At 42.7% G+C, this 16,199-nt stretch overlaps 1 protein-coding gene across 3 annotated transcripts in view; it reads right to left on the bottom strand.

Annotated features, from left to right (window-relative positions):
* DMXL2 (Dmx like 2) overlaps window positions 1–16,199 on the bottom strand; it is a 117,099-nt gene that overhangs the window by 57,717 nt on the left and 43,183 nt on the right. For all 3 annotated transcript variants that reach the window (XM_019504203.1, XM_019504205.1, XM_019504204.1), the window contains 7 exons: window positions 13,679–15,361; window positions 12,122–12,232; window positions 10,646–10,815; window positions 7,044–7,141; window positions 6,274–6,439; window positions 4,512–4,776; window positions 882–1,978 (listed from right to left, as the gene is read on the bottom strand). In XM_019504203.1, the coding sequence (XP_019359748.1) occupies window positions 882–1,978; window positions 4,512–4,776; window positions 6,274–6,439; window positions 7,044–7,141; window positions 10,646–10,815; window positions 12,122–12,232; window positions 13,679–15,361 (3,590 nt within the window). The remainder of the gene's footprint in view (window positions 1–881; window positions 1,979–4,511; window positions 4,777–6,273; window positions 6,440–7,043; window positions 7,142–10,645; window positions 10,816–12,121; window positions 12,233–13,678; window positions 15,362–16,199) is intronic.

The raw sequence follows: 16,199 nt of genomic DNA, 5'->3' as shown, positions 1-16,199 counted from the left end.
GCAAGAGGAGACTGAGGGGGGATCTTGTGGCTGCCTACAACCTTATCAGGGGCCAGCAGCAGGGACTCGGGGAAAGTCTGTTCACCAGGGCCCCCCTTGGAGTCACCAGGAACAATGGCCACAAGCTGAGGGAGGATAGGTTTAGGTTAGATATTAGGAAGAACTACTGCACTGTAAGGGTGGCCAGAGCCTGGAATAGGCTTCCCAGAGAGGTGGTGCTCTCACTGTCCCTGGAAATCTTCAAGAGGAGACCGGATAGGCACCTGGCTGGGGTCTTATGACCCCTCCACCCCCAGTGCTTCTTCCTGCCCATGGCAGGGGGTTGGATTCGGTGATCTGTCTAGGTCCCTTCCGACTCATTGATTCTATATTATTTGAATGGATGCATTCACGATAACACTTAAAATCAGAGCCCACTCATGTAAGGTCTCCTGGCACCATTTCCAAAAGTTAGGAAATTAGATCTTGCCAAAGTTTAGTTTGATTAATACAGGGAAACAGAACAGAATTACTAAAATGGGGATTTGGCTGGAACTCTAGAACCTAACTTAAATTCCGTGCTTCAATTCAAGGTTCCAGATTGAAGCTTTGGGCAAAACCAGCATCTCAAAACTACCAGGCTGCCCCAAGTCCATGTGGAGAGTTAGACCTGTACAGTGTATGAGGAACAAGTGCCATGTTGATTCACCCATCACACTTGACTGACTGTGGCACCTACATATTATGCAATCTACATGCTATCTAGGCCTGATCTTATCAAGTGAGAGCAATTTGACAAAACCCGCAGCTTGAAGTAATGTAACTGCGAGATTAGTAAGTTTTCTAATTTATAGCAAAAGACTAACAAAATGCAAGGAAATCCATTTGAGAGATTGTCTTACCTGTTGGGACTCTTGCAGCAAAAATTTTAGCTCCATTCTTACAGAAGCAAGGCCACCACCTTGTGCCCCATGAAGGCTACAGTAACTTAGAAAAACTCTGAGAAGCGCTTGATTCTTTTGCAGCCACCACTTCCGTCTTTCAGCATGCTCCCTTTTTGCCTGCAACCTCCGTCTTTCTATCTGGTGCCGCTCATATGAACCGATATCTGGTTTATCTACAACGTCTTCGTGATCAAGTAGGTCGCTATCAACTCTGGTATATGTTTTACAGTAGTCTTTGCCACCTGCTTCATGGTTACATATTTCATGCATAGCAGCAATTTCTTTTTCAAGCCAATTGTACAGTTGAAATCTGAGCTTCCCGCCATCTACTTCATAACCAGTAGCCAAAGTCCTAAGTTCAGTCATTAGGATCTTCAAACAGGCTCTGAACTTCAGCTGTTCAGCAATGACATCAACCTCACTGTTGCCTGTTTCAGAGTCCTCCTCTTGAGGTGTCTGTAGTATATTAGTTTCTGAACTTTTCTCATCTTTTCCATTTTCAGATTTCAATTTTGAACCTTTCATTAGTAAACCATCATCACATTCTTCTTCCTCTGAATAATCCTCGTCTCCTCCCCAATCAAGAGTAAGAGGCTCATTATCCAGTTTTAATGCTGGCTGACTCCAGTCAAATTGTGCTGAAGGGTCAGTACTACTCTCCAAAGCAGATGATGCTGAAATTGGCTTTGACCAGGCTATATCACTACTTTTAGCAACATCACTCCTGGCCTCTGCCACCCCATTTTTTCTGGTAGGACTTGGACTGGATTTATCTTTCATTGTAGAAATGATGAGCTTTATTCTTACCTTTGAAATTTTGGAAAGAACTTCAAGAGCTAAAACAGGACATCCAACTTTAAAATGTGCATTTGCAGTAGTGAAGAATAATTTTCTCTCTATAAGATTAATCTTATCAACAAAACTTTTCTCAGTTTTTAGACCTAATGTAGCTAGAGTTCCTTCAGGTGAGCTAAAATATCTTCGGATGAGCAGAGGATGGGTCCGAAGATAGTTGTAGAAACTGAACACCACAGGATTGCATGACTTGATAATAACTGGAGGAATTAGAAAAATACAGTATCTGCTGAAACATATCTTTAGTTGCAGTTTTTTAAAACTTTTTTTGCAACACTATTTGACCATCTTACACAACCTTATCAAAATCTGGAAGCCTAGAAACAGTTCAGCGTATAACTGCAAAAACAATACATAATCACTCATTTGCCGGAAGAGAAGTGATAATTCAAACTGACTGATTAGAAAGATGCTTTGAGATACTGGCCTCTGTTGCTTCTACTTTATGAAATTCCGATAAGTTAAATCAAGAAGAAAGCTGATCTTGGCCAGTGAATTGGAGACTACCCCATGGCAGGGAAGGCTGGCTCTGTCATACCACTGGAGCTAGCAGAGGCCAGGTGAAAGTATCCTGTGTGGATAACTGTTGAGATCTGGGTGATGAAACAGCCTCCTTAAAGATGCATCAAGAAGTAATATATTTAATGTTCTGAAGCTTGCATAAAGGTGACAATACAGTGCTGTTCAGAGATATCTGAGCTAGCTCTGAATAACCGATCTTTGGTACTGGAAAAAGTATAGATGCATTATGCAGCATTCTTTCTAGGCTAACTGGTTCTTCTGAGAAGCAGGGTTAATCATATGCCATGCTAATCCTGCTAAATTGTCTCTGGTACCTGAGCCATCTCATTCACATAGGCTAGGGACAGACATTACACATAAACCGGTTTAAGTGATCAAAAACTGGTTTAAACCTGTAACAGAATAGATTTTCAGTGCATAGAAACTAGTTTGAAAATGGCTGAAACTGGTTTGAGATAAACCTGGTTGAATGTAGCATCAGACTTAACTGATTTGGCTGAAACTGGTTTATGCCATGTCCCAGACCCCTTGCTGGTTTAAGTTAAATCAGAGTCCCCCAGCATCCTGGCATGCTCTCTGGGCTGGGCAGGGCTCTCTGCTCCCTGGCTGGAACTTGGCACAGATTTGCAGACACAGCAGGGTCTACTGGCTTCCCTGTGCCCCCCTCTCACCACTTGCTGCTTAAACAGAGATCCCTTCCTCCTCTGCCACAGCAAGGACTGTAGCCAGCACACAGTATGCTAGCTAATGCTGAGAGGTGTCTGCATGTGGGTCTCTCTCCAATTTCACTGGGGCAGACAGAACAGTGACGGCTTAGGGCTTTTGGAGCTAATCAACAGGTCAGCCAGTAAGCCGTTTAAGAAGTTTGAAGTAATGTGGAGAGAGGCTACTGTTTTGCTAATCAGGAGATAAAGACTGTTATCAGCCCTGCTTCTTCACACCCCCACCTCTGGTGGCTTGCTCGCCTGTCAGTTTGCTGCAGAAAGTACGACGAAGCAGGGAGGGAGATTGAAAAGCTCCATATCATCAACAGATACATGTATTGAACACCTTGCGTCAGAGTGCTAGCATGGGGCTGGCAACACTTCTGCCCCTTGAGCAGCCAATGGGGAAAAGCCTGAGACTATGCAGGCAGACATGCCTAATGAGAGAGTCCTGCCAGGGCCTGACCATGCTCAGCTCCCTGCAGAAGGGAAGGAGGGATGCTCTACCACCCCCTGGCTTCTAGCCTGAGCCACTGCAGGCATGTGCCTCAATTTCCTCAGTCCAGAGAGAATGTCTGTCCAGTTTCAAATCAGTTCAGCCTAGCCAGGTTAGACTAACCTGCAGAGATTGAATCAATTCAGGCTCAGGCTTTTTGAATGCCTGTCCCTAGCCATAGAGGTTGGGTATCCATACATAGAACAAGTGTGCTGTGCACACATACCTTAAATTACTGGAGGCTAACCAGTCCCATGGACAGGGAGCACGTTTTAAGAGGCAAACTTGACTCCAAATGTTACTTAATACAATATGTGAAGGGGAGTATCCAGCTCAAGTGGACCTCCTTATGCTGATTAGGGAAAAGTTAAGACGAGATAAGGCAACTTCTGTTTAGTCTTTTATTATTTTTAACCCTTTTCTTTCTATTCTTTCTGCTGCATTTGAGAAGACTCTGTGGTACAGGACATAACCCAGCCCTACCTGATGGAGGTAATGTATTAGATACTACAATGGGTTTGCAATTTGGCAGTCAAAAGGGCAAGTGAACTGTGGGAGTGCACTCTGAAAGAAGTGTAGTTGGCCACTTTTGTGAAAAAAGTAATCACCCACAAAGAAAGAAACAAGGGACAGCTCACCCCTGAGTTTCAACAAGAAGCACTTGTAAAGAGGGGGTAACTGTATTTTAATATGAAATCCATGGCAACAGTATGCTGTAGCCATTTTACCTATGGATAAAATCAGATCAGAACTAAATGGATAATAAAAAATACTAGCTTTCATTTGCTGAAATCCTTTATAGAGGTTTTTAATTGAGATTTATTATGCAACTGAATTACACCTACTATAGCAGCTACTGTAACAATATTTTGCTGACATTTCATTACTTTACATTTAGGTGTATGCTTTTAATGTCAAAATGCCAATCATATATAAAATTTGCATTTACATACTTAATGCTGTAATGCTAATATATTTTGAAAAAAAGAAAAAGTTTGATATTTTTTCTACCTGGATTTTCATCATCTTCCTTAGGTGTGTGTTCCAATAGAGTGTCCAGTGCTCTAGTGTAATCTTTCATTATCCAATATGCGATACTTCTCAGAAAGGGATCAGGATGCAATTTAGGACAGCTGAATCCAGTTCCATCTTTCTGACACCCCAAAATCTTTTCATAAAGAATGGATGTGTAAGTGAAAGAGGTCTCAAATTCTGATTCATATAAACGAGCAATAACCATCGCCAGCTGAATGTCTTCCATTTTTTCAAGGCACACCTACAGTAGAAAGTATGAAATGCAAGATGCTGAATTTGGGAAGCATAATTCTCCTAAAATATGAGTGAATATATGAAATAAAAGAAATATTTTATAAAAGAAATGTATAAATAAAAGAAACTCTGTTTGGTGTAGTCATGGACTAAAATATATAAAGGCATTTAAAAGGAACACATACAGGCTTTAAGTGTTAGCATTAAGGGTGCACATATCAAGATTTTTGGGGCCGATTCTGATGGCCAATTATTGGCTGATGCTGATCCGATTGCTGATATGGAGTCCACCAGCTTGGAGAGCCCTGTCTGGCTGGTAAGTCTATTGGGGTGAAGGGGTAGAGGGGAGGGAAGGGGCTTGGGGCAGATTAAGACCCCCACGGTGAGGGAGGGAGTGGGGCTGGGGCAGGTGCTGCCCAACCAGGGTGGGTTGCAGGCTGGAGCTGTAAGTGGCTTATCTAGGGGGCGGGTGGCTCCCACCAGTGCACACACCTTTGGGGCAGGCATAAGGCGTGTGTACCCCCCAGATCTGTGCACGGGGCAAGGGTGGGCTGCCACTGCAGGCTGGGACCAGGGGCTGTGTTGGGTTCTTTCTGGCAGTGGGAAGTAGCTGGGCCATGGCTGTGCTCCCATAGTCCCAGTCCCAGCGCTGCTGCCACCCAGCCCAAGCGCAGCCCTGGCCCAGCCCCCACCCAGGAAGAGCCTGGCATAGCCCCCAGCTCACAGCAGCAGCCCGCCCTCGCCCCATGTGCAGATCCAGGGGCCACATGCACACTATGCCTGACCTGGGGGTGCGCACAGCTGCAGAAGCTCCCCTCCCTCCCCATGCCCCCTGAATAAGCCACCTCCAGCTCTGCCCCACACCCCACCCTGGCTGGGAAGTGTCTGCCCCTGCCTCCACCCCACTCTCTCCCTCACCATGGCAGCCTCAATCTGCACCCCCACATCCATTCCCTCCCCTCTGCCTCTTCACCCCAACTAGCTTACTAGCTGGATGCTGCTCTCCAAGCTGCTGGGCTGGCTGCATGATTGCTGTGGCTGTGTGCATGCACATGGCATTTATCAGCAGCATTACCGACCACATCAGCCAAAAAACGCCAACTGCCAATAGTGTCAATTTTCCTTTTATTTGGTGCCAACACGCTATAGACTGATGTATCAGTTCATCTCTAGTTAGCATTGGGTTTTTTTTGCACTGAAACATTTGCAGAATTGTATTATTAGAAAAACAATACACAATTTCTTCTTTGAAACAGCACTGTATTTGTGGCATTTCAAAGAAAACCTGTGTTCTTCGGTGTTATATATATTTAGTAGCATTTCATTTTAATCATGGAAAAATGCAGAATTTGGGGTTTTTAATCAGAGAATTTAACACTTTTATCAGTGAATTTGCAATTTTTAAATAAGAAAACCAGGATCCCTGTTTATAAGTAAGTTTTGAGAACATAAATCTAACATTAATTCTGAAATTCCATAGTACTTCATATTTTTAAACAAGTACCTCAATAGCATCTTTCAGTGAACCTGCTAATAAGAAAAATGCAGCAGACTGTTCAAAGCGTTGTTTTCCCAACAATGCAAATGCATTTTTCAAAGCTGCTTTGCGCCATCTATCTTCACTGAAATTGTGGCTGAAAAACGTGGTCATCTTTTCATCATGCTGAGACCTATGTAAAGAAAGCCAACACACATAATTTCAATTAAATTACTAGAAGTAAAATCTTTTAATAAATTACATAGACATTAGGGCTGGAGGGACCTTGGAAGATCATTGAGTCCACCCCCCTACCCCAGGGAAGGAAGTCAGTTGGGGTCACAGAATCCCAGAAATATAAACGTCCAAATATCTCTTAAAGCAGTCCAGAGTAGGTGCTTGTACCACCTCTGGAGGCAGTCTGTTCCAGGCCTTGGGGGCTCGGACAGTAAAGTTCTTCCTTATGTCCAGCCTGAAACGGTCTTGGAGCAGTTTGTGACTGTTTGACCTTGTCATCTCATGGGGCACTCTGGTGAACAGATGTTCCCCCAGATCCTGGTGCGCACCCCTTATGTACTTATGTCCCCCCAGGGCCTGCGCTTTTCCAGGCTGAAGAGTCCCATAGCTCTTAGCCTCTCATCATAAGGCCTGTTTTCCTGCCTGGGATCATGTGCGTGGCTCCCCTCTGGACTTTTTTCTTTTTTATTCAAGATTGCTTTAGATTAACATTTAATCCAGAAGAGTTGTTTTATATTATTACTTTCATTTGTATTATTACAAATGTTAACGAAACTCACCTAAACAGACCCCATACCACTGCTTTTTTTTTCATGGCAAGGTAAAAAAGTGCAGCATCCAAGGCATCATTATTCCTCTGGAATGAAGCTTTTGCAACCTACGGTAGATGAAGAACAAGTAAAACATACTGTTGTGAGCAAAGAAAGATGCCTTCAGCTATAAATACATATACTCCCTGCTAGAAAGGATAGCGTGGATCATTTTTGTATTGTTTCTATAAAGCTACGTAACTTGTTTTCTGAATGCTTTGCAGAAGTTATGATTTATAGAATTAGTGTGACCTCCCCATGCTACAAATCACCTGTTAAGATTTTTGGAAAAAACAATACTATTACATAGACTTAGCAAACACAAAGGAGAATATTATAACTAAGCAAATAAAAAACCTTCATCTTTGAAAAGCTGGTAAGGGAGTTTTCACCAGCAGTATATACAAGGTAAGTGTTACCTTGCACTTCACCAGCATTACCATTTAGAAAATTTACTCCTTGTTGCTTTGTCCATCATGAACATCTATTTTAGCTTAATTTAATGTTAATGTCTGTGCATCTTCCTAAATGCCCTGCAGGGAACTGGCAACTTAAGTTACAAACTAGCACTAATTTCAAACTGGCACATGATTTCACATACAGGCAGTCCTCGACTTGCAACGTTTTGAGTTACAATGTTTTGCACTTACAACGTTTATAAATTGACACCCTGTTTCAACTTTACGATGTCAGTTTCAACTTTACAATACTTGATCCAATGTGATGCCACACCAGTGAACAAGTTGGCTGTCCAATCTGCAGCCAAGACTCCTGAGAAGACTCCAGCAAAGAACCGTTCAAAAAGTCCACCAAAGTCACCTCAAAGAAGTCCTTCCAAATCAATGTGAAAGACATTAATGTAGTTATATTACTCATCTAAAATTGATCAAATACAAAATTCTGGGGTATTTTTGGTGAAAATAGGGTATCGAGCCTTGGTTCAGGTTACAAATCCCCCATTTATAACATTGTTTCTTATGAGAAAATTGGGTCCGAGTTACAATGTTTTGACTTAAGACTCAGTTTTCAGGAACCAATTGTGTCGTAAGTCCAGGGACTGCCTGCAATGACTTTAGGGCTAAGTACAAACAATCAAAAAGCCAGAGGCAGAATTGATTCAATCTAGGCAGCTTCCTTGAAGCTGCACAGGTTGAACCTATAACTAACTGAACTGACATTCTGTTTTCAGTTGGGAAAGGCGGGGGAGGCCTGCACTGACCCAGGCCAGAAGTCCTCCCAGCCAGGTGCCTGCCCAGTATGGGGGCACCAGGGAGCCGCTGCCTTGCGGGGTTTCTCCCCACCCAAGCCCAGGGTCCCCTAGCCCAGGGCAGCCCCAGGGAGCCAAGGGGAATTCTTCCCCTCCTGAACCCCCGAGCTGCTGTATGTCTCTGGGATATATTGGGGCAGCCTCAGGGAACAGAGGGAAATTCTTCCACTCCCCTGCAATTAGTTTTGCCTCAGACTCATAGCAGCTGAGGCTAAACCGGCTGTGGAGGAGCAGAAGAATTTCCCTCTGCTCTCTTAGGTTGCCTGACACTCCCGGGGCCGAGGCACGCAGTTTTGGGGTTTGGAAGGGGAAGAATTCCCCTCAGCTCCCTGGGGATGCCCTGGGCTGAGTTGAAGGGAAGCCCCACCAAGGCAGGGGCTCTCCAGTGTCCCCATGTTGGGCTGCACGGGTAGGCACTAGGGCTGTGAGAAGCTCCGGTTCCTGTTTCAATTCGGCAGAGATTCAGCACGATTCAGTGGCCAAATCTCCAAATCCAAATCAAATCAGGAGACCCTTTAATCTCTCCGAATCAAATCATAACCCTCCTAATCATTTTGGAGAGATTCCTAAAGATTTGACGATTTGGACACAGACAGAGCTTTAAATGTTTTTTCTACATATCTCAAGGTACCAGGTGGCTCATGAATGCTGAGATGTTGGGGCAGATGGAGTGTCTCACAGGAGCGCAGAGGGTTCCCCAGTGCACTCGGCAGCAGACTAGAAGTGGGCCAGAACTGGTGCCTCCTGGGTCTGGGGGATCCAGGGTCCCCCCACACCCAATTACCAAGCTGGGAGGATGCAGGGGGGCCATGGACCCGGAAGTCGACCAGAAGTACTTCTGGCTCACTTCTGGGTTAATCACCAAGCATGCGGTGCCCCCACACTCCTGTGGGATGCTGTATCCACCCCACCACCACTGAATTCACGAGCCACTCCTGGTACCTTGGGGTATGTAGAAAAAACATTTAAAGCTGTATCTATGGCCAAATCGTTGATTCTCTGAATCAGCATAAAATCTTCAGGTTCAGATTTGGCTGAATTGAATTGGGACAATGATCCAAATCAACGAATTGAATCACTGTCCCCAATTTGGGCTGAATCTGAATCCGAATTGAATACAGCCTGTTTTGCACACCCCAGTAAGCAGCTAGCCAGGCACCCTCCTTCTCCTTTGCTATTCTGGCAGCTGCTGAAACAATCAGCAGTTGGAAGGGGGAGGAAGGGAGGGCTGCAAGGGTTGAAAAGCCCCCACTACAGGGGCTTTCCCTCTATCCACATGCTGTGTAGACCCTGGCTAGGGGGTCTAGGGGTCTGTTTCCCTGCCCCCCCTTTCCTATGGGCTGATGAATGCAGGCAGGAAGCAGGCTAAGGAGCAGAGGGGCAAGGCTGTCCCCACTCCAGTGGAGCAGACAGCATAGCCCAGGGCTGCACAGCATCTTGGATTACTGGCGGACTGAGAGTTAACTTGAACCAGGAAGGTATCTAGGACACAAGTTCCATAAACTGGTTTCACCTAAATCAGTTCATTCTAATACTGCATCCAACCAGGTTTATTTAAACTAGTTTTGGCCAGTTTGAAAGTGGTTTATATGCTTGAACCTGAACTTACGTTCTGTTACAGGTTTAAACCAGTTTCCGATCACTTAAACTGGGTTACATGTAACTTTGCCCCTAGCCAAGGTATGCAAAGATTTACTTATACACTTGGACAGCCTGACATAAACATCACTATCCTGTAACTTTTTAAAGTTGGAGATATAATGGAGAGTTAACAAATGAAAAGCGTATAAGAAGGAAGATATTATTTAAAGCTTATGGTTAGCTAACTGTTTCATATATTAAATTGTAAAGAGTTAACATTGAGTAGTCCAGAAATTATTTGTTCCCAGCTACTTCCAATTCTGGCCTGCATATTTTGCTGCTGGGTAAGAGAATGAGGTAGTTACTGCTAAATAGGACATCCATCAGACACTGCTAGCATTTTGGCATTGATAAGACTCCCTGGCAACAAAAATAACTGAAAAAAAAAGCTAGGTAATCTTCAAACTTTTGGACAACTCCCAAGGTATCAGCTAAACCACAAATGTAAAAACAGGATCCAGGTCTATATAGAAAGGTATCTGGGGGCTTCAGTGCCAAAACCAAACACCTGAAATTCAGTCTTCTAGGCTACTGTGGAATTTTAGCTCTGTAATTCATAGATTTTTTTTTTGTTATGAAGAGTATGCTTTACATATAATTTGCTGTACATATTTCTCAGGCTATACATAATATAGTATACTGTTTTAGGTATGGTTCCAATTACCTTCTCAATGCATCTTCTGAGTGTATTAATATTCCTGACCCACCATCCTATACCCATAGCTCTTAGTTCAGACCACTGTGGGTCTCCTCTCTGAATAGCAGGAATTATGTTGATCAACTCCTCCTCAGCTTCTGAATGAAAAGCCCAGGCAAAATGACAAGTGGATAAGCCTGAATAATGATACAGAACAATTAGCTTTAGAGGATTAAAGATTCTAAGCAATGGAATCAATATTACAAATGAAAAACATAAGAAGGATGACAAATAAGCCATGGTATTCATTTCCTTTTCATCATTTTGATTACAACTGTGAATTTTCTAAATTTATTTTAGAAAAATGTGGCACTGATTTGGGAGAAAAATATGACTACATGGAATTTTCTCAATAAGACGGCATATTAACAAAATGGTGGTGGACTCCCAGGCCTGGAGTGTAGCACAAGGGACTATTCTCCGCAGCAGGAGGAGATGCTGCTGACCAAGGTGAGAGTACCGATTTACTGCATCCCCTTCTAAATGGGAACTCCTGCAGTGCACACAAATTGTGTGTGTGATCACAAGGAGGAAACTGTTGATGCTTCCAGGACTGAGGGAGTGGCATCTCATTCTGGGCGGCTGGGGGGTGCGAAAACTCTTCCCTCCGCTTACTCTTCTGCAGTTGCAGCTCCCTCTGTCACTGGCTATACTTGTTTGATTTCTCTTCATTCTTCTACCAAACCTTTGGGGACTTATATTAAGTGTGCTTAAATGTACTAGTAATAAAGGGCAGAGAGGCTGGTGAAGGAAGTATATTGTGCCACAATAAGGCTAGAGGATATAGGGAAGAAAAGTGAAACCTGTATAGCCACAGCATTTCCTTCAGCTTCAGCCCTAACTATGGCTGTAGCGTGAGGATGGTGATGCTTAGCACAGAAACTATACTGCTCTCACCATTCTTTTACCCTGTCCCATTTCTATACGTGCTGGAGCTATAAGGTTACCCAGAGGAAGAGTGATAGTATACTGCTGTATTAAGCAGATGCCAATCAGGGGCCATGAACATGCTTGTCTGCTGCTTTGGTTCTGCTGCTTTTTTTTATGTCTCATTTCAGAACACTATCCACTCCGCTGCTGCTTCAACAAGAAGCAAGTGACTGGGATGAAAATGAGAAAATAATCCCTCAGTAAAGCATAGATATTTACTAAAAATACAACTTTTTACCCCATGTAGGGGATTGAAAATTTGTAGATTATGCAGTTGGGAAAGTACTTTAAGCTAACAGTCAATCTAAATGCCAGCCTGGGTGGTGTACCACCATATTAATAAAGTTGTGATGTCAAAGTGAGAACAGGTAAACATATGTAGTCTTTAAAGAACCAAGGCTTAAATGAACATCTGATTCCAAATTTATAGCTATGAATACTAGAATCATCAAGTAAGTGTTGAAACATTTTCAATTGGGTCACATGAACATAAAGCACTGCTCCAGGGATTACCTTGGTGAAGCAGCTGAACACGATATAAAGGTGGGAGTGATGTAAGGAGGCACGTATGTAAACGCATAGCCAACAAATAACGCAAGCCACATTCATCTAATGTGTCTCTTCCTACAAAATACAAAAAAAAAAGACTTCTAAACACATGTGAACACAAGTGCCTGTAAATTTTTGGATAAATACTTTTCAATGGAGACACCTAATTGCACATATTTTGTGAGGACCTTAGGGTTCTATGTTTTAAGTTCTATGTTTTAAAGTGCAAATTATTCAATAGTATTTTCCTCCCAAATGCAAAGTATGTAGAAAATTCTGAAAATGCTACAATCTTCCTATTTAATAGTGTGTTTATTTCTTTTTTGACAGACTAAAATATTTATATTCAATTACCATTAGGTAACAAGGCATTACAATCACTCTGTAACACATGGCTTGTCTTCAAAATCTGGAACCAGGAAGTTACCTAAGACACAAGTTCCACAAGTGTAGCTACTTGCTACAGCATCATTAAAATTTTATCTTAATATCTGCTGTTTTAACCGCAGCATAAAAAGTTATGCTACTTTTTATCAAAAAATAAACAGAAGTTTTAAATGTTAGGTTACTTTCATCTGTGTCCCTATACACAAATCAACAGCTGTATCAGTGAATTTTACTTACTTCTGTTGCAACTATCATTACTGTATCTGACCACTTTACAAAGATCAAATATTGCTTACAAATGGCACAAACTAAATAAATGATACAATCCTACTACTGACACTTATTCTCAATAACGGGGGAAAAATTAAACAAAAACATCTTGGAGAATTTTCTAAAAATTTCCATAGTTGGACTCTTGACTGTAAACAGAAGGATATTTCAGAACACAGGGCCTTCCATTCAGAAGAACCTGCTGCCTTCACTTCAGAAGGTATCTGAGTGATACAGCAAAATCTTCACAGCTGAACACATTTGCTGAAATGAGAATATTAAATGGTTTAGACCTTGTAAAGAGCTTGTAGGTACAACCTTTATTTTTGCATTTTAGGATAATTATTAATTTTAGCTCAGTTCCTAATGACTGTGCTCCATAACATGTCACTAGTGTTTTCATAAAGGACAGAAATAAAATAGGCACAGGAACTGAATTCATCCTTCTGCTTACTACCAGACCAAGATTCAGTTACACTGGGCACGTCTACATGCGATGCTGACTGCACAGTAGCGTTGCATGGCAAAAACCATGCCGAGACCCTACTGTGCAGTAGTGTCACTTACAAGGCATATGCACATTTATTTAGTACTTGTGCACATTTATTTAGTACTTGCTTATACAAGTATTAAATAAATGCACAGTAATGTCTCCTGCTGAGGAGGAACATGTGGGAAAAGCTTGCCCACCATTGCTTCTGCTATATCTGCTCTAAATATGTGGTGTTAGGTTCTAGCTTTATTAACCCAGCACCTTTTTATGGGTACCTAAGTTTGCCTAATACTATGAATAATCATGATAACCAATTTTGTATTTGTCAGCTGAAATACATGAACAGTAATTAGAAAACAGTCATCACTAACCTGAGTAAGTCTTATCTCTGTTCTCATCAAGTTCAGTGCTTGTTGTAGCCACAGTGTCGGCCAAAGCTACAAGGAACATCTGCTCCAGACGGGTGAGGCCTGGCAAGCTTGAGTGCATTAGATGACTTGAGAGGACGCTAGCATGTTCTCGGCCAAAGTAAGTTGGCCCATATTGAGAGAGATTAATTACTTTGGATTTACTCTCTCTCTTTTCAGGCTCAAAATCAATAAAGTCATCGGTTGTGACAGACTGCGTCTGGAACAGATCTGAGTATTGATCCCCTGGTTTTCTGTTAGTGATATCTTCAGAGCCTGGAGTTACTTTAGAAGTTTCTTCAGAAATTTTGTATGTGGTATCTTGATCTGCAGCAAGCAGTGCGTACAATGGCAATGGGGGAATAGAATCTATCTCTGTATAGTCTCGGGTACCATCTTTTCCAGCTGTAATTGTGTCTTTTGCAGTACTACCACTTACACTAATGGTTCGGGAGAGATGACGTTTAGGTCCACCACCTTCCCCAGCTTCTGCATCTTTAACTATTGCAACTTCTCCTGCAATACATTTAACTAAATGGGACAGTATGGCTTTGGCTCGTCGAACTTTACCCAAATCCATCAGTTCTAATAGCTGGGTTGGGTGATACTGCGGGAGAGTAGGGGAAAGGACATGCGCAGCTTCAAAAAGGCCACCATCCTGAATTACAGTTGGAGTGCCAAAAATATCATCAACAATACCTGCCCCATCAATTACACGGGACTTATTTACTATCAAGCTTGTTTTAAATGGATCTTGATTTGCTGAGTCTTCAGTGGTAAAAGCATCACCTTCACCATCACCAAATTTGACAGCATGTTTCCACTGTGCATATACATGCATTTCACAGTCCATTCCCACTACCAGTATACCATCTCTTACCCAAGAGAGGGAAACTGGCAGTGAAGGAGTGCCATCTACAGAGGACACCAAGTCAATTGATCTCAGCAGTACCCACTTGGACTTTATACCTAGTTTTATGCTACCACCTAGTGGTAAAGTAATAATGGCTACTCCCTCTTTACTGCTCACTTGTTCTGTTACAATTCCTGAAAGTCTCCCATACATGAATATGTTGGCACCCACCCCAACTGTAAGTATATGTGAACCATCTTCTTTTGATACCCAGTCCAAATGTACCAAATGCTTGATATTGGGCATAAGATATTTGTCCTTGTTCAAAAAGGCATCTGATTTACTGTATACAAATAAATTACTATCTACACTGACTCTTGAATCAAGTACATTCCCAACCTTAACTAAATCATCCAGATGAATTGTCTGTTCCAAAACCCATTCAGATCCTCCTGTAGACTCACATTCAAGTATACAAACATGCATAGAAAATTCTTTGGAAACAAAGCCGTTATGCTGTATAGGCTGTTTGTATGCCACAGCAAGGCGTCCTGTATAAGAACAGCTAACAGCAACTGGCCTTCCTATTATGCACACTGTACTGCTGTTGTCTTCTCCTTCGTCATTCATTAAAGGCCATTTTCTCCAATGATACGTCTCCCTCATTTCATCTTTACTATATAGATCCATCTCTACATTGCATCTCCAGAACCGCACTTTGTTGTCTGAACACGAAGTTACTACCAAATATGGTGCGAGGCAGACTGGGTATATTGATGAAGAGCTCAGGTGGCCTAAAGTAGTAAAATCAACACAATTCATGATTAATAAAATGAAACACCATGCAGACATTAAAGAAATAAAGCCATTACTTTTGTAACTTAAATGTGGATATGAGGAGGGAAAGAATTGTAAGTTCTTGGAGGTATTTTTTTTTAACATGGGTTAAAATATAGGATAAAAGCATGCCAAACCCATTCTGGGATTGGACATTATGCTGTGTAGACAATGCTGCTTGTGTTCTAACAAATGCACACAAGAAGATGCATTACTGCCATTTCTGAATGCCTTAGGCAATATATGAAACTGTGTGGGAGAGGGGAGTGGTTGTATAAAGAGAGAACTTATACATAGTTTCATAGTAGTTTCATAGTTTCTAGGGTCAGAAAGGACCTGAGAAGATCATCTAGTCAGACCCCCTGCCATGGCAGGAAAGAGTACTGGGGTCAAACGACCCCAGCAAGGTGTTCATCTAACCCCCTCTTAAAGACCCCCAGGGTAAGAGCCAGCACCACTTCTCTTGGAAGTTGGTTCCAGACCCTAGCTGCCCTGACCGTGAAGTAGCGCCTTCTGATGTCTAGCCTAAATCTACCCTCTGCCAGCTTGTGACTGTTGTTCCTGGTCACTCCTGGCTGTGCTCGGGGGAACAGTGACTCCCCCAGTGCCTTCTGATCACCCCTGACCAGTTTGTAACAGGCCACAAGATCCCCCCTCAGCCTTCTCTTGTGGAGGCTGAACAGGTTCAGGTCCCGTAGCCTCTCCTCATAGGGCCTGCCCTGCTGTCCCCTGATCATGCAAGTGGCCCTCCTCTGGACCCTCTCCATGCTGTCCACATCCCTCTTGAAGTGCGGC

Source organism: Gavialis gangeticus, unplaced genomic scaffold (genome assembly GCF_001723915.1).
Source record: "Gavialis gangeticus isolate Ggan-Ray unplaced genomic scaffold, GavGan_comp1, whole genome shotgun sequence".
Lineage (NCBI taxonomy): Eukaryota > Metazoa > Chordata > Crocodylia > Gavialidae > Gavialis > Gavialis gangeticus.
Note: the sequence above shows the minus strand (reverse complement) of the source record. Positions and strands in the feature narration are given on the sequence as shown.